Here is a 23,872-nt window from a genome sequence, read left to right as displayed (position 1 = left end):
TGTCGAACTGCTTTGCTTTATCTTGGCCAGGTCGCAATTGTAAATGAGAACTTGTTCTCAACTTGCCTACCTGGTTAAATAAAGGTAAAATAAAAATAAAAAAATAAAAAAAATGCCTTTTGCACACATTGTATATAGACTCCCCCTTTGTTTTCTACTGTGTTATTGACTTGTTAATTGTTTACTCCATGTGTAACTCTGTGTTGTCTGCTCACACTGCTATGCTTTATCTTGGCCAGGTCGCAATTGCAAATGAGAACTTGTTCTCAACTAGCCTACCTGGTTAAATAAAGGTGAAATAAAATAAATAAATAAATAAATATTTTCTTTTCAATGATAGATCAACCTTCTTCCGCTAAGCCCAAGTTTTGTTTTGAGGACAGAAGGGACCATCTTCGTATATGTTCACAATAATGGAAAAAAACTGTTGCACTTGTTTAATCAAACCAGGCACCACAAATCTCGCCACTTGAAGCTAAAGACAGGCACAAAATAGTTGACCTCTGTGCAAGCTTTTGAAAATACATACGAACTTTCAGATTTGGTGGCATTTGTGCAGTTGAATTCAGAACAATCTAAAATTGTCATTTTGGAGTGTGGACTATACGCTACTGAAAGGATTCTTATGGCTTCAAATCATCTCACCCGCAGACTTCCTCTTCCAATGCGTACCCAGACAGGGATGTTCTACTCCGGGCCTGTTTAATCTGACATTTGCTTAAGGTAAGACTTGCTCTTTCTCTCGTGAATCTCAGGAGATAAACTCCCGGTTATTGGCTGAAAAGGGGTGTATAGACAGCGGTGTATAAAAATCTTCACTGTTTAATTAATAATCTGGTTGGAAAATGTAACCCATATGGCCTTCACTCATATCAATCCCACCTTTAAAACAATCAGGTGCATCACAAAGAATGGCATCAATGGTTTTGTCATTGTGGCCTAGACATGAAGGACACATTACACCTAGAATTAGTCTAGGAGACATGTTTTCTATAGTTTGTGGTTTATCTCTGAAGTTTATTGTCGCTCGTAGTGTTCACAGGAGAAGTCTAACACTTACTTATAATCAGCAGACCTACCCTGAAATGACTTTTTCATTCTACAAGGGGTCACAAGCTCACTACACAACAGTTCCTTAAGTTCACTGCAAAAATTACCCAACTGTTTCAAATGTTCAAACACATTTCCTTAAGTTCAGCAAGGTCACTACACAACACATCAATCACCAGCCCATTACTTTTTATTTCAAACTTGCTTTACTTCAAAGAGACAGCTGCAGTATCAAGTTACATAAGCACACACTAAACAACATGAGAACATCCGGACAGGATGTCCTTAAAAGGTCAAACACCCTGACACAGGAAAATCAATCACTTTTTGATATCAACCGTCTACTATACTCTCTCTGCAATTCTAGCTAAGCACACCATAGGAGTTCCCATAGTATATAGACACTTCGGTATACACAAAATGTAATGTGAACAGGGGAGTTAAGCAATGGCACTATGTTAAGGAATGTACATATTTTCATATGATTTGTTCATAGACCATCTATTATATTCTTAATAGCCAACTAGCTTAACTGAAATATATTATTTTATCATTCTTGTATTACTAAATTCTATATATATCTAATATGTTATTTTATTAGCAATCTCAGGCTAGGCAATAGGCTCCTCTAGTAAAGTCACAGTGAAAGTAACCTTTAAGGCAAAGAACACCAAATTCACCTCAGACTACAGTAATAAGCTGTTGGGTCATCTCATCACCAAATGCCATTCTCTGTGCTCTTACATACAGTAGGGACCGTCTTGTTCCCTGTGCATTTTCAAAAGTTAACTTCTGTATATGGAGGAGCTACACTTTTCTGTGCTGTAAAAAACAATTCATATGATGTACTTTTACTGTCCATGTCCTCTATTCAACCTTCCTATTCTTTCTCGCTTGTGTTCCTATTGCCCAGTCGCAAATCAACCACTAGCCCCCTAAACCCAACACACTCATCTTGATGCCCACTTGAAGAACTGATCGAACTGAATACCCTTGTAGGCAACATGGTAGAAATTTCAACCCCACCTATTCTGCCTCTCTGATCTGCCTCACTGATCCAGCCTTGCTTCATAATGTGACAGTAAGGTGTTAGAGCGCTGTGTCCTCGGACCCAAACAGTTTGGTAGCGATGGCCTTGCAGTCAGTGAGGGGGGCTTTCCCGTCGAAGTCTGCAGGCAGGATGTCAGCGTCAAAATCATTCAGGTAGCCATCCAACTCATCACCGTGAACAAAGACCTGCCAAGAGGAGGAGCCACAGACCAAAATTAGAGGAGAGGAAAAGGTAGGTGCACAATATGTTCATAATTAACCATTTCAGAGACATGGTTGAATACCAACATTTCAGACACTGAGTAAAAAATCCAGGGTTACATATTATCTAGAATTGATAGGTGCACTTGAGGTGGGGCAGTAGCAACCTATATCCTTGATTAATTACTTTCTATGAAGATTTCACCTGAGATTATCCCTTTCGATATTGAAGGTTTATTTATTAAAATAACTACAAGAGAAAAAGTAATTTATGATTGTTTACATTTAGTAGACTCCATAAACAATATCATCACCACGGTTAATTCAATGTATTGGTCAAATAAATGTATAATCTTAAGTGAATTTAATAAGAATTGCCTCGATAAATCCTTTGCTCTGGTACAGACTGAAATTTAGGTTGGAAGGGGAGCGTAGCTGCACAGCTATTTTCAGGGCTCTCCAGAGATGTTCGATCGGGTTCAATTCCAGGCTCTGGCTGGGCCACTCAAGAACATTCAGAGACTTGTCCCAAAGCCAATCCTGCATTGCTTTGGCAGTGTGCTTAGGGTCATTGTGCTGTTGGAAGGTGAACCTTGGCCCCAGTCTGAGGTCCTGAGTAATCTGGAGTAATCTGGTTTTCATCAAGGGTCTCTTTGGCCATAATGACCATTGTTATGTTTGGAGGAAAAAGGGGGAGGCTTGCAAGCCAAAGAACACCACCGCAACCGGGATGCACTTGGGTCGCAGAATCATGTTGTGGGGGTGGCAGAATCATGATGTGGGTGTGCCTTGCTGCAGGAGGGACTGGTGCACTTCACTAAATAGATGGCATCATGAGGTAGGAAAATTATGTGGATATATTGAAGCAACATCTCAAGACATCAGTCAGGAAGTTAAAGATTGGTTGCAAATGGGTCTTCCAAATGGACAATGACCCCAAGCATACAGTACTTCCAAAGTTGTGGCAAAATGGCTTAAAGACAACAAAGTCAAGGTATTGGAGTGGCCATCACAATGCCCTGACCTCAGAAATTGCAGCCCAAATAAATGCTTCACAGAGTTCAAGTAACAGACATGTCAACATCAACTGTTCAGAGGAAACTGTGTGAAACAGGCCTTCATGGTCGAATTGCTGCAAAGAAACCACTAATAAAGGACACCAATGAGAAAAGATAATTGCATGGGCCAAGGAACACGAGCAATGGACATTAGAGCGGTGGAAATGTGTCCTTTGGTCTGGAGTCCAAATTGGATATTTCTGGTTCCAACCGCCGTGCCTTTGGTGAGACGCGGTGTGGGTGAATGGGTAATCTCTGCATGTGTATTTCCTACCGTAAAGCATGGATGAGGAGGTGTTATGGTGTAGGGGTGCTTTGCTGGTGACACTGTCTGTGATTTATTTAGAATTCAAGGCACACTTAACCAGCATGGCTACCACAGCATTCTGCAGCGATACGCCATCCCATCTGGTTTGGGCTTAATGGGACTATAATTAGTTTTTCAACATGACAATGACCCAACACACCTCCAGGCTGTGTAAGGGCTATTTGACCATGAAGGAGAGTGATGGAATGCTGCATCAGATGACCTGGCCTTCACAATCCCCCGACCTCAACCAAATTGAGATGTTTTGGGATGAGTCGGACCGCAGAGTGAAGGAAAAGCAACCAACAAGTGCTCAGCATATGTGGGAACTCCTTCAAGACTGTTGGAAAACACCAAGAGTGTGCAAAGCTGTCATCAAGGCAAAGGGTGGCTTTTTGAAGAAACTCAAATCTAAAATATATTTAGATTGTTTAACACTTTCTTGGTGTTAAACAAATCTAAATATTTCATAGTAGTTTCATAGTTTTGATGTCGTCACTATTATTCTAAAATGTAGAAAATAGTAAAAAAAATAAAGAAAAACCCTTGAATGAGTAGGTGTTCTAAAACTTTTGACTGGTAGTGTGTGTGTATGTATATGTATATACATATATGTATACACAGTATAAATATATATATATATATATACACATTTTCATGGATTATGTTTTAAATGCTCATAGAAGTGCAGTAAATGTGTACATTTTCCTGTTTCAAATATATTTTGTTAAAAACAAGCAGTTCAGTTACTCTGCCCCTCAGTTGCTGCCAGCAGCAGCTGCATGCAGAGGCCGTGTGAAACATTGCCTCAATGACATGGCAGGATTTCATAGCATAAATTTGAACAGCACAAAGTAAATGGACCGTCCTCCATTCAAATATGTATCAATTCAGCCAGAACTTCTGGGTCTGCTCTAGTCTCCCAATGAGTTGCTTGTGCCATGCGGCTTACTTCTACAAGTGAGACTAGATCTGCTCTATTAGGTACAGATGGCCCTAAAGCAAGAAGGTAATTGTAAATAAATGATCATAACAGTCATGGGAGCATGTGCACCTAATAAACCACCCAACTATAATCGAACAAGAGTTGAAGGACAGAGGAATACACTAGCTAGAGGAATACACTAGCTAGAACCTTCTCATCGCGGATCTGGTAGGACAAAAAAGCATGGACAATTTTATTGTTTCCCCCCATGTTGTTCATCAGGTTCTATTGTAGGTGAAAGGGCGACGTGTGGACTAAAACAGCATAAAACCTTGTGTATCACAAATAATGATCCAATTAAATTAGCCAGCTACAGTCATTTTGAGAAACATTGTGAAGATTTTTTGGTCTAAGTAGTTATCTACCTTTGATAAGCGGCTAGCTATATTTAACAGCTATAGCTAGCTGGTAGCTTGCTAGCTTAGGTAGCTCCCATGCCAATTTCAAGTCTTCCTAAACTAATATCTGACTAACTTGGAAATATGAAGTTATTTCAGAATTAAAGTTAATAACTGGTTAGAGCATCATCCTTTGTGACATGTTAGCTAGCTATCCCCACTGTTTTCACTTTTGCATGCTTGTTGCGTTCTCCCTGGTGAACTCGTGGGTTCTAAATAATATATTGTCTAATCTGTTCAAAACAGTGGCAGCATGTGCAGCAGTGATCATTCAGTTTTTTTGCATACAAAAGTGAAATATCTGTATTTATGCTGTTGTTCAAATGCACAAATCACTTCTCAAAGAAACTACAGGTAGTTAGAAAACTTGGATTCATTTTTCCCATGCTGCTTTGTTGACAACTCCAACCACCTCGCGCATCTGGTATTCATCCAATTAGCGGCCGCCACTGATTGGTACCAATTTCTTTTTAAATGTATCAACTTAGGTTTTCCTTACAATATACAGGGAAATGTAAGTATACATGACTCACACTACTTCTTTTGACAACAGCAGCAATTACAAATTCCACAGGTACATCATGAGATTGGAGTAAGATCTTTCAGATACAAAGGCCCAACTGACTGGAATAATTTACCTATAGAAATCAGGGCATTAAATCACACAGTGAAGTTAAGGAAGCCCTTTTTCAAATTTTGAGAAAAAAAAACGTTTTTAACTATTAGAAACATCACCATGTAATATGTATGGCTGTATTACATATACACTTTGTTTTAGTAGTTGTATTAATAGTTGTAGCAGTATTTATTTTTTGTTGTTGCTGACAATGTTTTTTTTATTATTATTATTTCATTGTTGTTTTTATTATTATTATTATTCTGTATGGAACTACAGAAAAACTATTACGCCAAATACATTGATTATGTTCCCTAATGCTGACATCTTGTGGTATCTAAGCTACACTGCACAAACCTTGCCAAACAAGAAAATGGATGAGGCTGAAAGAGAAACAGGTAGCCTAGCGGTTAATAGCATTGAGCCAGTAACTGAAAGGTTGCTGGTTTGAATCCTTGAGCCAACAAGGTGAAAAATATGTCGATGTGCTCTTTAGCAAAGCATAACCCTAATTGCTCCTGTAAGTCGCTCTGGATAAGAGTGTTTGCTAAAATAAAAAATAAAAACAGACTGGCACATGGTTGCTGCCCTTCTCCCTCCTTTTACCCTTCTGCCATTCTCATTTTCCTCCATCTCATCCTCTTCCACCATCCCCTTGCACCTCTATTTATACCCTCCACCTCCCCCACCTCTTCCTCCTCCTTACCCTCTCCAGCAGCTTGCTCTTCATGAATGGTTTGACCACGTTGTAAGTGGTAGTGAAGTACCAGGGCTGGTGGGTCACATGGATTGCCTTGAAACGGGCCGGGAACGAGTCCTGCAGTGCACACAACAGAGACCAACACAGGCTGGGTCAGACTCACGTAGGCAATATGTACATTTAGCACATCTAAAGAGACATTCCAATAAGGATCCTAAAGCACATAATACAAATAGTATCGGGGAGCATACTGAGTGGTCTTCATTTTCTGTTAGTGGGAAGTGGGACAGCTAGGCTGATCACATACTTGCACATTGATCTTTCTGTTTTGTTTGGACTGTCTGGTCTGAGATCTGAGTAGTTCCTAGATGGTAATGTTAGAACAGACCAGTGGCTTTGCCCTGTTCAGTAGGCATTCATTATTATAATTGTTTTAATGTACTGAAACAGATAGGCACTACTTGAACGGTAACACTTTACTTGACACCCAGTGTCATAACATGTCATAATAGCTAACGTAACACTGTCATGACCCATATATTTACGTGTTGTGACATATATATTGCATTCTTTTATGTATGGTTATGACACCTACATAAGAATGTCAAAACCCACATTTATTCAAATAGGTTTTTTCCCTACCAAGAAGTTTCCTTTTGTTTAAACGTTTGTTTCTTAAATCCTTTGTTGTTGTTGTAATGAGTTCTTTTACAGTCATGTTTTTTTCATCACATTTTTAATAACTAGTATAAAATACACTGTATGACAGCAACAGAGCATTGGGGTAGGTTCATGTCTGACGTCCATGTGTGCGCAATTACAATAATTGAATATGGTCATCAACAAAAAAACATACTTTTGACACATAGGCTATGGTGTAATGGAAAGTTTTGCCTTGTGTGGTAGGTTTTGTGGGTTTTGACACTGTTATGCAAGTGTCATAACGAGCCATAAAATAACTACCGTGGTAGATTTTGTGGATTTTTACACTCTTATGTGGGTGTCATATGTCACAAAAGGTCTAAATATGTGTAATGACAGTGTTATTACCATATTATAAAAGGTTATGAGACGTTATGTCTGCTGTTATGACATATTATGACATGGTTATCGCCAAGTAAAGTGTTACCACTTGAACTTTCCCATTAAAAATGCCCATTTTCGTTTTTTGTTGCGAAATGTCTTTCTACATTGTGCCTTACTGAACTTCATCCAGAACTAACAATATGTAGGTATAACTATTTTCTGTGTGAGGCTGCCTCTAAGTCTGATATTGCCTGTTGATTTGTGTGTGTTGCTGCTCTGACCTGCATCATGTCCACCATCTTCTTGAGCTCAGTGGGTTTGATGCCAGAGGCGTGCTGCATGGTGAAACCCTTAAAGTTCTCAATCAGCACAAAACCATTGATCTGGGTCTCCTCATTCTCCAACAACTTCTCCAGGATCACACAGTATGCTCGCAGGGTCTATTACAGAGGGGTAGAGAGAGTGGAGGAAAAGGGAGAAAGGAGAGAGAAATTCACAATGATTGATTGTATCATGAGTCTCTAATATGGTGCCGACAGACATGGCAGCTCTGCTTCTAGCAGTATTTTGTTTTTGTGTGTTTTAATTCTTACATTATTAGCCCAGGAAGTTCTTTGTGCTATTACATACAGGCAGAAATAACTTTTGGATATCAGAGCGGCAGTAACTCAACAGCATTACGATCAGGAATAAGACTTTCCCGAATTTGATTATTTGGTAGTACCCCCCAGGGCAATTCAACTTATCCTAGAGGCTACTCCAAGACACCGCCGGTGGAGAAGAGGCATTCAGAGTGGACTTCAGAGGCTAGTTAAGGATCATATTGCCTCTACCTTACCTGACACCCTAGACCCACTTCAATTTTCTTACCGCCCCAATAGATCCACAGACGATGCAATCGCCATCTCACTGCCCTATCCCATCTGGACAAGAGGAACACCTATGTAAGAATGCTGTTCATTGACTACAGCTCAGCCTTCAACACCATAGTACCCTGCAATCTCATCATTAAGCTTGGGGCCCTGGGTCTGAACCCCGCCCTGTGCAACTGGGTCCTGAACTTCGTGACGGGCCTCCCCCAGGTGGTGAGGTAGGAAACAACACCTCCAATTCGCTGATCGTCAACACAGGGACCTACAAGGGTGCGTGCTCAGCCCCCCTCCTGTACTCCCTGTTCACCCATGACTGCATGGTCACGCACACGCCTCCAACTCAATCATCAAGTCTACAGACGACACAACAGTAGCAGGCCTGATTACCACCAGTGACGATACAGCCTACAGGGAGGAGGTGAGGGCCTCTCCCTCAACATCAACAGAACGAAGGAGCTGATCGTGGACTTCAGGAAACAGCAGAGGGAGAACACCCCTATCCACATTTGACGGGACGGTAGTGGAGAAGGTGGAAAGTTTCAAGTTCCTCAGCGTACACATCACTGACAATCTGAAATGGTTCAACCACACAGACAGTGTGGTGAAGGCAGCGCAACAGCGCCTGTTCAACTTCAGGAGGCTGAAGAAATGGCTTGGCCCCTAAAACCCTCAAACTTTTAAAGATGCACAATTGCGAGCATCATGTCGGTCTGTATTTCCGCCTGGTATGGAAACTGCACCGCCCACAACCGCAGAGTGGTGCGGTCTGCCGAACGCATCACCAGGGGCACACTGCCTGCCCTCCAGGACACCTACAGCACCCAATGTCTCAGGAAGGCCAAAAAGATCATCAAGGACATCAACAACCTAAGCCACGGCCTGTTCACCCTGCTATAATCCAGAAGGCAATGTCAGTACAGGTGCGTCAAAGCTGGGACCGAGAGCTACTATCGCAAGGCCATCAGACAGTTAAATAGCCATCACTAGCTGGTTTACCACTCAGTTACAAAACCCTACATCTTATAGGCTCCTTCCCTATATGCTTCCCTTGGGCTCCCGAGTGGCGCAGCAGTCTAAGGCACTGCATTTCAGTGCAAGAGGTAGTCCCTGGTTCAAATCCAGGCTGTATCACATCCGGCCGTGATTGGGACTCCCATAGGGCAGTGCACAATTGGCCCAGCGTCGTCCGGATTTGGCCGGGGTAGGCCATAATTGTAAATAATAATTTGTTCTTAAACTGACTTGCCTAGTTAAATAAAGGTTAAATAAAATACGTATATACATGGTACCACTTTAATAATGTTTACATACTGCTTTACTCATCTCATATGTATATACTGTATTCTATTCTACTGTATTTTAGTCACTCACTCCAACATTGCTCTTCCTAATATTTATATATTTCTTAATTCCATTCTTTTACTTTTAGATTTGTGTGTATTGTTGTGAATTGCTAGGAACACAAGCATTTCGCTACACCTGCAATAACATCTGCTAAGAAATGTGTATGCGACGAATAGAATTTGATTTGATGTTTGTCCTAAGAGAAACTGCAGTGTGGTAAATGAAGTAGCTCATTGCTTTTGGCTTTCAGTTTGAGAGGTAAGCTTTCCTGGTAGTCCAGATCTTCTTTAACACCTCTCTCAGGCCCAAAGTATGAACTCTTTAGGATTGGCCTCATTGGTGGTAGTAGTCTGAGTGACAGCCTGTTTGTATAGTCCCTGGGTAGCCCACCTCAATGGTGCTGGGGACCTCAATGGTGCTGGGGCCAAAATTGGCTACACAGAACATACAGAACCAGTCTGCTCTTTGGGTTTGGATGAAGATTACAAAAATTCAGCAAACGTTCCTAAAGTTCGCAGGATTTTTAGAAATCCTAGTTGGAGGATTCCCTCCAATTGGGATTTCTAAAATAAAAACAAAAAAATGAAAGCTTCTGAAATTTTGCAACAGTAGATTGTATACTCTACCTCATCGAAGGTGACCTCCTCCAGGTCCCAGTTCTCGATGTTGAAGAGGAGCACTACACGGCCGTACTTGTCCCTGCTGGGCAGGACCACAGGGTAGCCTGCCTCAATGGTGCTGCGGACTGCCTCGGGGGTTAGGTTCTCAAACAGCTCAGGGTAGTCCCTCCTAAAGCGCACATAACCTGTGCAGAAACAGCCACAGATATGAAATCAATGAGGTTCCTCTTGAAGAGCACATATTAACATTGCCCGAACAACACCAATGTAGCCGGTTCCCAGATCTGTTTGGGCTCTTGCCTACTCCATTGGTGTCAGTTTGAAGCCAACATTGCCATGACAATGAGTGACAGAGGAATTTAGGCAACACAAAGTTGACTTACATTGTATACAAACAGACTGGCACTCAGGCTACGACCAATGAGGTCAATCCTAAAGAGTTCATACATTCACCTTAGTGAATACATTAACCTGACTGAAAACCCCAGCAAAATGGGGTCAATGATTTAACTACTCCCAACACCCGCAAATTCAGTTGAATGAACAGTTCATAAGGCTGACACCCCTACTTGGCTGTTTACACCTGTCTGAAAAGATTCTATACTACACTGTGTATACAAAACATTAAGAACACCTGCTTTTTCCATGTCATAGACTGACCAGGTGAATGCTATCATCCCTTATTGATGTCACTTGTTAAATCCACTTCGATCAGTGTAGATGAACGGGAGGAGACAGGTTAAAGAAGGATTTTTAAGCCTTGAGACAATTAAGACAAGGATCGTGTATGTGTGCCATTCAGAGGGTGAATGGGCAAGACAAACTATTTAAGTGCTTTGCAAGGTGCACTAGTTTGTGTCAAATGCAACTGCAATGCTGCTGGGTTTTTCATGCTCAACAGTTTTCCGTGTGTCAAGAGTGGTCCATCATCCAAAGGACATCCAGACAACTTGAGGCTGTTCTGAGGGCAAAAGGGGGTGCTACTCAACATTAGGAATGTGTTCCTTATGTTTGCTTTACTCAGTGTATTTCTTTGTCAAAAAACATAATCTGAGCTGCATGCGCTCTTTCCGTTGCCTTCCCTGTAGACAGAATAAAACAGGGTTGGGTGGATTACTTGAAAAATGTACTAGCCTATCTGTAAACCTACTAATATATTTATTAATAAATAAAAACTTGCACATATTCAATAGCCTAGAACAAACTAAGAAACCGAAAGAAAAGCGTTTAACTTTAATAATTCATTTTCTTTCAATTTGCTCTAGAATCTAATTGGCAATAATACAACTAGGCCTACAATATTTATTTGAAAAGTAGACTCAAACTGCTTATGTTGAATAGGAATTGCCTTTAGCAAGACTCTGTGTTTTGTTCTGGCCCATCCCCTCGAACTTGTCAGCAGCACACCGAATCTCCCCAGACTCCATCGAGGAAAGATTCATTATAATAAATCTGAAGACTTGACACCTGATTGGCCATCAGCAGGACAATTAGTTAATATCCCTAAATTGATGTTGCTCATCTGCTATTGTCTGCATGATTTTTAAAGCAGCTTCTTGTAAGATTTAACAAAGAAAGCAAAGATGTTTCGAGAAAGGCATTCATTTTTCTTTCATTTAATTGAGTCTTATGATGGAAGCCTGGAGGTTTTTATTCTAGGCATGAAGATATTTCAACATCATGTCTAGATGATAAAAGGCTACACTGATATCTTGTGCTTGGCTGTCGAATGTATAGGTGTCCACGTAATATTTAAATTGACCTCCCTCCTAATGAAAAGGCAGCGCATCCTGCTGACGTGAGTTGCTGAACAGCGCACTTGCACTTGAGATGCATTCATGGATGCGAAAGTAAACTTGCCATTTCCCAAAAAGTTTGATGTAGTCCATTCATGTACAATATGTGCGGAGTACTTGGTTTTAAGAATCAATTTATCAAATCAGTTCTTGTTTTCTTGCTCTAACTGCAAACAGCACCTGTCAAACTATAATGTCTCGGAAAACCGCACAAACCATATAGGCTGTTATCATAGGATCTTGGAGTTTGCCAACAAACAAGTTTATTCTGTCTGGAATTGTTACTCTCTTCCATGTAAAAATTGCGATCGAAATAGGCTAATAAGAAAGCTGATAATTTTGCATGTGACATGATGGTGAGAGCCCAATAAATAATAGGTTCCCATGCAGTCCCTTTAATCATAGGCAATTGGTACTTTGTGGCTCTAAAAATCACAATGTTTGCATTTCTATACAAATAGTATTTTTTTTACCAATGTCGGACTGTTACCAGATCCAAATATTTTCGCATGAACTGTATTATCACAGAGTTTCTAAACCCAGAGGCACAAAATCGCTCGACTTATAGGAACGCTTGCGAAACAGACCAGGGCGGGGTTTGGGGTTTGAGAAGTCTGAGAAAAAAGTCCAACATGATTTCTTAGTTGTTAATTTTCTCGAAATCGAATGGCACAACCTAAGCCAACGTCTTAAGTAACTGAACATGTTATTACTCCAACCTTGTGAAAAGTTACAAACGGACACGTTTTCATTTTCATAAAAAAGAATAAATATAAAACAAAAAAGATCTAACTTTATGTCGAAGGAGTGCCCTTTGATTTGACGGTAGCCTCGGCTGCCACCTCTATAATATATTATTAAAAAGGTTCAAAATGTAACCCCTCCCATCACAAACATGTTCCGGTTTGAACCTTTACACAGGGGTTCCTCAAAGACCTTTTTCAGAGGGCTTCCTCAAGGAACCTTTTTGAACTAGAAAGGTTCCGCCGGTGTGGCAACCCAAAAGGTTCTTTCAGGCACCTTTACATCTAAATGTGTAAAGTGCATGGAAGGCGAGTGCGCTGTGGGCTCTTTATACAGAGTTCGACCCTTGCTGATGCATTTGACTCAACTAAAAGCAGAGTACGCTCCACCACTAGTATTTAGGACAGTTTGCAATTGTAAACATTTGTTGCTGTGCTTTCACATGGTGAGCAAAGACAATAACACCAGTGTTTCTCCGATTCTCTCCTGCCCTAGCCCCTTCATACTGCAGAACCAATTAACCTCACGGTGTGTGTGTGCCTCACCAATCCCTTTATACTGGACCACCAATTAACCCCAGAAACAAGTGCATTCCTCTTTCACATTGAACCCACAAGGAAAGAATGTGTGTGTTACATAATCATAGTATAATGCAACAAAAGTTACAACTATTTCACTTCCTTAACCCAGTCCACTGTAAGAGACATGTTTATTTGCATGTCTCTCCGTAGCATGTTTATAGCCAGGTGTGTGTGTGCACGTCTGTGTGTGTGCGTGAAAGAGAGGAAGAGGGATGAAAGCACAGCCTGTCTCTGTTCCCAGCAGAACACTGGATGCGTATCGGCTTAACAGACTTTCTGCCCTATTTGTGTATAAAAAAGCTCCTTTGTACGGGAGACTTTGAAAACAACTAAGTCTACAATTAATTAACAGCCTTCTCTCTGTCCTAGTGATGAACAGGATTCAGAGACTCAAGACAGTGCAAAAAATATATATTTGGCCCTAAATTACTCAATCTTTTGCACAACGTTTATGGCAGAGAAAACATGGGAGACCAGAGGTACAGTATGCGGTGTGGGACAGAGAGATGTTCATCTGAACAGGGGCATTCAGACAGGATGGATGAAGATGATGACAACACTTCATATGATGTCTTCCCAATATTCTTCTCTACAATTCTTTGATTCATTGACTGATAATTTACCACACCTTGAATTAATGGATGGATGGGTTGGTAAGTGAGTGGATGGATGATGGGAGGGAGAGATTCACAGATAGATGTGGGTGGATGGATGGCATTTTTTCCTTTGAAGCCCCCACACCAGACAATTTTTGTGCTTGAGGCCTCCATTATTTGCCAAATAATGATCAAGTCAGACAGGCCCACTGGGCTGAAAATGGACCAGCCCAATTGGCCAATTCACTCCTGATGGATGGATTTAGCTAGTCTGATCTTTCCGGCCAATGAGAAAAGGAGCATAATGCAGAAAACATGTATCCCTTAGAAATATAGGAGCTATCCAGAACCTAAAAGGGTTCTTCGGGCTGTTCCCATAGGAGTACTTTGAACAACCATTTTTGGTTCCAGGTAGGACTCTTTCCACAGAGGGTTCTACATGGAACCCCAAAGGGTTCTACGTGGAACCAAAAAAGGCTTTCCTATGGGGACAGCCGAATAATCCTTTTGGAACCCTTTTTTCTGAGAGTGTACACAGAGTACTCAACCTCTCTACCTCTTACGCAGTTTTTCCAGAAATCCTGATCGGAAGATTCCAGAATCAGGAAGAAATCAGCAGAATATCGTCCAATATTAATGGAAAACTTGAGAATTTTGTGAAAGTTACTGATATTTTTGCAACTCTACACTTACTATAGCCTCTCCCACTCACCCTTCAGGAGCTCGTGGGCTCTGGCAACGTCAAACTTGCGGGCTCTGATGAAGCGGAGCAGCAGGGAGTCGGGTTTGTCCCCGAAGCGCTCCTGCACCGTCTTAGCCAGGTCATCCCCATCTCCCGCCTTTTCTTTCATCATGGCCCTAAGCTCCTTCAGAGATGACACTCGACTTTCCTCCGTCTCATTGAGTTCATCCTTCGCCTGGAAGAGACACGAGTGAATCTCATTTGGAAGGAATAGACGCGACTCTTGCTCAGGATGTTTTCACATATCGTCCTCTTTAAAAGAAACGATCTCAGTCCTCTTTAAAGTGAACTCTGGGGTAAAAAAAGCTAAAGAACTCAGTTCTCTTTGTTATCACACTGCCCTCTCCATTGAATGAGGACTCTCTTGAAAGCTTACTTCACCCATTTTATGGTCTGAGTCCTCTTTACATTCATGTTGCTATGTTAAGAAAGGAACCAATATCTTTTTCCAACATTCACTTTATGCTCTCTGGGTTTTTACGAAGTGCAGGACAAGCAATTCCGTGTTATCGGACAGCTACAGTGGGGCAAAAAAGTATTTAGTCAGCCACCAATTGTGCAAGTTCTCCCATTTAAAAAGATGAGAGGCCTGTAATTTTCATCATAGGTACACTTCAACTATGACAGACAAAATTAGAAAAGAAATCCAGAAAATCACATTGTAGGATTTTTAATGAATTTATTTGCAAATTATGGTGGAAAATAAGTATTTGGTCACCTACAAACAAGCAAGATTTCTGGCTCTCACAGACCTGTAACTTCTTCTTTAAGAGGCTCCTCTGTCCTCCACTCGTTACCTGTATTAATGGCACCTGTTTGAACCTGTTATCAGTATAAAAGACACCTGTCCACAACCTCAAACAGTCACACTCCAAACTCCACTATGGCCAAGACCAAAGAGCTGTCAAAGGACACCAGAAACAAAATTGTAGACCTGCACCAGGCTGGGAAGACTGAATCTGCAATAGGTAAGCAGCTTGGTTTGAAGAAATCAACTGTGGGAGCAATTATTAGGAAATGGAAGACATACAAGACCACTGATAATCTCCCTCGATCTGGGGCTCCACGCAAGATCTCACCCTGTGGGGTCACAATGATCCCAAGAACGGTGAGCAAAAATCCCAGAACCACACGGGGGGACCTAGTGAAAGACCTGCAGAGAGCTGGGACCAAAGTAACAAAGCCTACCATCAGTAACACACTACGCCGCCAGGGACTCAAATCCTGCAGTGCCAGACGTGTCCCCCTGCTTAAGCCAGTACATGTCCAGGCCCGTCTGAAGTTTGCTAGAGAGCATTTGGATGATCCAGAAGAAGATTGGGAGAATGTCATATGGTCAGATTAAACCAAAATATAACATTTTGGTAAAAACTCAACTCGTCATGCTTGGAGGACAAAGAATGCTGAGTTGCATCCAAAGAACACCATACCTACTGTGAAGCATTGGGGTGGAAACATCATGCTTTGGGGCTGTTTTTCAGCAAAGGGACCAGGAAAGAATGAATGGGGCCATGTATCGTGAGATTTTGAGTGAAAACCTCCTTCCATCAGCAAGGGCATTGAAGATGAAAAGTGGCTGGGTCTTTCAGCATGAAAAATGATCCCAACGAAGGAGTCGTTTGTAAGAAGCATTTCAAGGTCCTGGAGTGGCCTAGCCAGTCTCCAGATCTCAACCCCATAGAAAATCTTTGGAGGGAGTTGAAAGTCTGTGTTGCCCAGCAACAGCCCCAAAACATCACTGCTCTAGAGGAGATCTGCAAGGAGGAATGGGCCAAAATACCAGCAACAGTGTGTGAAAACCTTGTGAAGACTTACAGAAAACGTTTGACCTCTGTCATTGCCAACAAAGGGTATTTAACAAAGTATTGAGAAACTTTTGTTATTGACCAAATACTTATTTTCCACCATAATTTGCAAATAAATTCATAAAAAATCCTACAATGTGATTTTCTGGATTTTTTTTTCTAATTTTGTCTGTCATAGTTGAAGTGTACCTGATGAAAATGACAGGCCTCTCTCATCTTTTTAAGTGGAAGAACATGCACAATCGGTGGCTGACTAAATACTTTTTTTGCCCCACTGTATATATACCTACTTTCATTTTGGAAGCTAATAGATTGTATTTAGTTAAAAGATTAAACATAATAATTATAATCACAAGGTAATATTAACATGTAAATATTATTGGTAACAGAATAAACAGCAGAAGAATAACTGCAGATTTAATAATAATGTAATTGAAAATTGTACACCCAATGTAGGCTACTGCTCCTTTAAGAGCTAAGATTTATTTTGAACCCTTTGTTGTGATTTTCTCACACTACTGAAAGCCCACAATTGAATAAACAGCTTATGAAGCTCTTAGCCTATAGATCACATATTGCAAACTAAAATCTGAAAATTGTGTCAGTAATTTCTGTGCATCCTTGACAATCACTAACCGATACTTAAAAACAGCACTTTTTTTGTGAACCTGCTCATCATCTACTCTCTTTTGTGGCACCAACGTGATGGGTTATGGAAGGAGAAACAGTGTCGCTTTAGCCTAGTGTGTGGTGCGGGAATAATGCCAAGCGAACCCGGAGAGCTTTGTGTTCACATTGCCCGAAAAAAGGGAACCAGACTGCCGAATTCAAGCAAACTAACTCAGACCACCTCTTTTATTTGCTTCGTGGGCTCTTTTGAGAGATCTAAGTTACTTTGCAGAATTCACACTGCACAAAAAATTAATAGAACTGCACTGAGTTCACAAAAAATGTCTGAAATGGACTGAAAGTGTGAAAGCACCCTCAATTGGCAAGAAAAAAGATGACAGTGTCCTTACTGACAGAGAGATAAGACTTTTAGATGTAATTGTTTCGGCATTCAACAATTCTATATTGCTGCCTAAGCGAGACATAACCACAATCACGGGTAATGATAGTGCTAACATTGATTACATACACTCAGTGGCCAGTTTATTAGGTACACCACGCCGTTCGTGAAAATGGTTCACTCCTACAGACTGAGTCATGTGGTCGTGGCTTGCTATATAAAGCAGGCAGCGACTTTGAGAGTGGTATATTTGTCTGTGCCAGGCACGCTGGTTCCAGTATCTCAGAAATGGCCAGCCTCCTGGGCTTTTCACGCATGACAGTGTCTAGGGTTTGACGAGACTGGTGCGACAAACAAAACATATCCAGTCAGCGGCAGTCCTGTGGGTGAAAACAGCTCATTGATGAGAGAGGTCGAAGGAAAATGGCAAGAATCTTGCAAGCTAAGAGGCGGGCCACAAACAGGCAAATAAGGGTGTAGTATAACAGTGGTGTGTACAATGACATCTCGGAACGCACAACTCATCGGTCCTTGTCACAGATGGGCTATTGCTTCCACTCCTTTCAGCTAAAAACAAGAAGAAACGGCTTTAGTGGGCATGAGATCACCAACACTGGACAATTGAGGAGTGGAAAAACGTTGCCTGGTCCGACAAATCCTGGTTTCTGTAGCATCATGGCAGAGTCAGGATTTGGCGTCTGCAGCATGAGTTTATGGCCCCATCCTGCCTAGTTTCAATGGTACAGAGTGGTGCCGGTGGTGTAATGGTGTGGGGAATGTTTTCGTGACACACGTTAGATCCCTTGATACCAATTGAGCAACGTCTCCATGCCCCAAAGAATTCAGACTGTTCTGGAGGCAAAGGGGTGTCTGACCCAGTATTAGATGGGTGCACCTAATAAAAACTGGCAATACATATTTTTTTATAATACATATTTTATAAGGATTTAAAATGTCATAAACAACAAGGATTTAAGGTGTTATAGTTAGTACCTTCTGTATTGTGTGTACAGGCAGTTTGGGACAGGGTCCAAACACAGGCCCGTGGTCCTTCACAGTCAGATGCTCCAGCTTGGACCTCATGGCCTGCTCCTCCTCCGACACCATACGGAACGTTCCGGTCTAGACAGATGGACACAATCAGGGTTTCACTGATAGAAGAACCTGTTTGAATTCCTTCATGACTTTCCTCCGTCCTTTTACCTCCCTTCCTAGTGTAATCATTGATCCAACATGATTTAAAAATTGGTGAAAGTAACATTATTGAATCTTTGCTGTTGTCTTTTGGTGGCCATATTTGAATGCTTAAAAAATGCTTCATTCCTTTACTTAATTCATGGAAAGGTCATTGGAATGGGAAACCTCACCCTGTAAGAGAGTGTTTGGGCTCAGTTCTTTTTCAATTCATGTCAATACAGGGTGAATCTCAATGTCTACGGACAAACTGCAGGTGCAGACAAAAACATTTGAGAAATTCACATCAGCAGATACAAACAAACATTCAAGCGAAGACACAAACACATACACACAAATCCCCCTGCACTACATCCCAGGGACAGACCACAAATGATCCAGACCAGTGAGTGAATGGAGTGTTTAATCTGCCTCACATGATTACAGGGAAGGTATCATGTTTTAGGGAAGACCCAGATGCAGACAGTGTCAAAGTAACAGGGGGCAGGCAAAACGACAGGTCAAGGGCAGAGAGAGGTCAGGAGACAAAGGGCTGTGAGACATGGGTTTGACTTTTGACACATGAAAAGTGGGATGCATACGGAGGGTACGGGGCAACAAAAGATGAACAGCAGAGGGGCTAAGGACCTTGGAGATGGGCAAAGATCCAATAACCCGGGGAAAGTTTGCTTTACTCCACCTGAAGGGGCAAATCCTGGGTGGACAGCCATACCTTCTGCCTGAGACGATACTGGGGAGCCGGGGTCCGGTGGTGGTCCACTTGTCGTCGATACCTAGCGTCTACCGGGCTCTCTACTGGGATCTCTTCCAGGTACGACGAAGGCAGCGGACAAACATCTGGACCGAAGTTATGCCAACCTCTTCCTCCTGGAAGAGGGAATGCTCAAAGTGCAAGAGACCCGTGGTAGAGCAAGGAAGGGATGACCCAATGAGTGTGCAGATGGCCTTCCAGAACCGGGACGAGAACTGAGGACCCCGGTCGGAGACCATGTCCGGCAGATGTTCTGCACCATGAGCTGGGCCGTCTCTTTAGCAGATGGTTTGGGGAGAGGAATGAAGTGGGTGGCTTTGGAAAACCAGTCCACTACTGTCAGGATGGCGGAGGAAGAAGACCAGCCGGAGCTAGCCGAGGAGTCTTGTTCTGCGCACAGACCGGACAGGCTGTGACAAATGCAGGGACGTCCGGGACCATGGTAGGCCACCAAAAGTGTTGTCACACAAAGGCCAGGGTCCGATGGGAGACCGGGTGGCAGGCAAGCCTGGAGGAGTGGGCCCACTCCAGGACCCGAGGAGCAGACAGCATCAGGCACAAATCGAAAGGGGAAGTATATACAAACACGTCTGGTGCCCAAATTGATGACGTATGTCGCGCAGCTGAGAGTTGAGCGTAGAGGAACGGAGCTAGCTAGTTTATGGTTGTGGCTTGAAACTTCAGCGAGAATTTGAAACTTGTCTGCCGAAGTTGGGACTTGGGAAAGTGTTCAGAATCATTCCATTTTTATCAGATACATTTATTTATTTTTTTACAAAAATGTAGACATAGTTGTACATTTTCAGTAAAAATCAATACTATAAACGTGCTTTAGCCGTTATCCTGGCCTGATATTGGCTCCAGGTGAAGGACACTGCGTCCCGTATTGTGTGGCCGGCTTGCAGCACAAACTCTCCCCAATTACCTTTATTTAACTAGGCAAGTCAGTGACTGCCTACCCCGGCCAAACTCTAATGACACTGGGCCAATTGTGCACCGCCCTATGGGACTCCCAATCACGGGCGATTGTGATACAGCCTGGAATCGAACTAGGGTCTCTAGCACTGAGATTCATTGCCTTAGACCACTGCGCCACTCGGGAGTTATTTCTCAAAATTGGCCACTTTAGCTACCACTCTAGACATTTGGCACAGGTGCCCGGTGGGAAGCAGCTGCTGTCCAGTGGGAAACAACTCTTGTTGGCAACCCAAACACCTCGATACAACACCGTTGCACTGGTTAAGCCAGAAGTAAACTGCCACTCTAGCTATAAAAGCCTTTAGAATAGTTCACTAGTTGGCTAAAGTATAAACAGACTGGCATCCAGGCTTGTAACCTTTTGAATAGTTACTAAATCAACTTACAGCAGCCATTGTCACAGGGTCTTGCAGCAGCTTCACTGACGCTGAAGAGAAAAGAGTTGAAACAGAGAATACATTGGCTTACTCTCCAGAACACTTGAATTACTGTGCTCCCAGAAAACCCATCTAATCATTTTTTTGTTGTTCAATACAACAATCGTAGATCAGCACTCCTACTCTGAGAAGCTTGATACATTCGGCCCCTTTCGCATGAAAACAACAGTAAAGTTAAGTGATGAAAGAAAGAAAGATCCTGGGGTAAGATAATCCTATTTCATGCATCTTCTCTTAACTACAGGGCTACAATGAGGGGGACCTGTGAACCCCACTCTGAATCAGAAAATGTTTTCCAATCAGTTCTGTAATCTGCCATGTATTTATACATACAAAATACATGTAATACAAACTTTCACATTGCATTACAAACGTGGTGGTCAAAGCTCTCTGGGAAAAAAAACAGAAAATGATGCATCACTGAAGCACCTGACTATAAGAAAAGATTTAGTAAAGTAAAGCTACTTCCTCTATCATCCACATAACAAAGACATAACACAGCACTTTGTCATATAGCCAACCCCTGATAGTTATTCTGATCAACCAATGTTTCTCTTTCAGTACATTTTTTGTTTAATCCAGATATAAAACTACACGTGGAATTTTAAGAAGAGAGCACATCACTGTGTGCATTACAGCTAGATTTGCATTTGACTTTTCTTAAAACTCAAATATTGGGCACAATTTTTTATTTTAACATACAGTATCCAGACAAGTTTGGACACACCTACCCATTCAAGGGTTTTTCTTTATTTTTACTATTTTCTACATTGTAGAATAATATTGAAGACATCAAAACTAGGAAATAACACATATGGCATAATGTAGTAACCAAAAAAGTTAAATCCAAATATATGTTATGTTTGAGATTCTTCAAAGTAGCCACCCTTTGCCTTGATGGCAGCTTTTAGCATCACTCCAGCATCACTACAAACAGAATCAGACCTAAACGCCTGTCTTTTGAAACAGTGAAACAAGCTCTTCACAAATGTTTAGATTGTATCATCATCATAACCACGAAGTCAACACAACACATGTTTCATCAGAACACTTTTAGAAGAAAGGGTTCCAAAAGGGTTCTGTGGCTGTCCCCATAAGATAACCCTTTTTGGTTCCAAGTAGACCCCCTTTTGGTTGCAGGTAGAACTCTTTCGGTTCCATGTAGAACCCTCTGTGGAAAGGGCTCCACATGGAACCCAAACGGGTTCTACCTACAACTAAAAGGGGTCATTCAAAGGGTTCTCCAATGGGGACAGCCGAATAACCCTGTTTGGTTTTTCTAAGAGTGAACAAATAAAAAGAGACCATTTAAAGTTCTTTACAGACACAGCCAGGAAGTAAACCAAAGCAACCTCTATGAATGTGTTTTAGCAAGCGATTTGTACACTCCTAGAAAAAAAGGTTTTATCCTGAACTTTAAAGGATACTTCGGTTGACCCCATAGGATACATCTTTTCTGTTCCAGGTAGAACCCTTCGGGTTGTATGTAGAACACTTTCCACAGAGGGTTCCATATGGAACCCAAAAGGATTATCCCGTGGGGGCAGCTGAAGAACCCTTTTTTGTGACTGTTCTGTATAACCTATGCAGGTACCAGCAGCACACTAAATAAAGTGTATTGTCTCTTTTCTCCTGAACAGAGACAGTACAAGCCTTACCTTAGGGATGGGGGTCCGGTTGCTGCACAGGCAGGGATGGAGTGAGTAAGAAAATGAGCGAGAGAGACCGGGTGGTAGAGGATAAGGCATGCCGGAGTGAGAGAGGAGTGATTGGATTAACCTGTCACACTACATTACTGTGACATAATGAGAGCGAGAGAGCGAGAGAGAGCGAGAGACTCCTGAGTTCTTCTGCAAAAGAAAATAGAATTAGAGTTGGATAAATGTCGATCAACTAGAATTTTTTCCACATGGACTTATACAGGATACTAACCTCAACATTAAAACCTTCAATCCAAATCAAACTTCCATACCTAAAACCTTAGTTTTGGAAACAATTACCAGAATAGACTATTACTACCAACAACTATCAAGAAAAAACGTTTAACAAACCAAAACCTGCAGAAGAAACATGCAGAACCTACCATCCAACATAAAATTGAGTGAGTAATTTTCAGTCTGAAGCTACTTCTGAAGCCAAAAAGTAAAAAAAAAAAAAAGTTAATTTAAAAAAGTAAATAAAATAAGTTCCTCAAGGACAATCCAGAGACACTATTTGCTGACTGCTGCAAGGAGAACGTAAGCAACTTAATGTTCCACACGGACCATCCCCTGGCATGCCACAGTGCTATAAGAGCACACTACCCCTATGTCAAGAGAGAGGGTATTGGCCCAGGGTGGTAACTTAGAATACTAGACATTGAGGAAATTGAAACAACCTCTGTCAAAGTGTACAAGTCTGGGACAATAATGGTGCAGGGCATCCTCATGCAGTTCCAGCAGGGCTTTTACAGGATCAAAGAGAGAGCCCAGCAGGAAAAGGTCTCTGTGATGACTCCCCCATCCTGACTGAGTCTGATCACACCTCTTCAAACTGTCCTGCAGATGAGGATAGTAACCCCCCCCCCTCAATAGTAACCCCCCCCCCCCCCTCAACTGTAGCCCCAGCACCTCAAACAGGAGCAACAGAGCAATGGATACCCCCCCCCCCCCCCAAAAAAGCAAAGACCACCCGAAGCAAACCCTGGCCACACCCTATATAGGCCCCCCCATATCAGACCTACGCCCCTTCTGCCCAGCCCATGCCCCCGCCCCTGCGGCAAGGACGTCAACATGACAGCAGGACATATGCCCATGCCGTGAGCAGAGCAACAGGCCCATGCCGTGAGCAGAGCAACAGGCCCTACCCCCACAATTACACAAACCCAAGCCCCATCCTGCTACCTAAGAGGTATGTATCAGATGCTCAACATGCTCTGCTCACATCCACTGTGATGGCCTGGGCCTACACCACACAAAAACAACACTAGACACTATGGAACACAAAGCTTTTACGATCTCATCCTGAAATATA

General features: G+C 42.1%; 1 protein-coding gene across 1 annotated transcript; it reads right to left on the bottom strand.

Moving 5' to 3' along the window:
- Positions 1-993: 993 nt before the first annotated feature.
- LOC109895038 (retinaldehyde-binding protein 1) lies at positions 994-22,835 on the bottom strand. The gene is made up of 8 exons (XM_031830549.1): positions 22,519-22,835; positions 20,810-20,850; positions 18,494-18,622; positions 14,657-14,861; positions 10,234-10,412; positions 7,673-7,831; positions 6,372-6,482; positions 994-2,286 (listed from the first exon to the last, which is right to left on the bottom strand). The coding sequence occupies exons 2-8, from the start codon at positions 20,816-20,818 to the stop codon at positions 2,140-2,142; spliced, it is 939 nt and encodes a 312-aa protein (XP_031686409.1). The 5' UTR covers positions 20,819-20,850; positions 22,519-22,835; the 3' UTR covers positions 994-2,139.
- Between the last annotated feature and the right edge of the window lie 1,037 nt (positions 22,836-23,872).

The sequence above is a fragment of the Oncorhynchus kisutch genome, linkage group LG8 (genome assembly GCF_002021735.2).
Source record: "Oncorhynchus kisutch isolate 150728-3 linkage group LG8, Okis_V2, whole genome shotgun sequence".
NCBI classification, from domain to species: domain Eukaryota; kingdom Metazoa; phylum Chordata; class Actinopteri; order Salmoniformes; family Salmonidae; genus Oncorhynchus; species Oncorhynchus kisutch.
The sequence above is the reverse complement of the archived record's forward strand: the minus strand, read 5'-3'. Positions and strand labels throughout refer to the sequence as shown.

Bases quoted from the DNA above. Each gene is read 5' to 3' on its own strand.
- LOC109895038 (XM_031830549.1), bottom strand. The intron at 14,862-18,493 runs GTACTAACTATA...TGTCTCTTCCAG, and splicing joins CTGTACACACAATACAGAAG to GCGAAGGATGAACTCAATGA. The intron at 7,832-10,233 runs GTAGAGTATACA...CCTCTGTAATAG, and splicing joins AGGAGGTCACCTTCGATGAG to ACCCTGCGAGCATACTGTGT.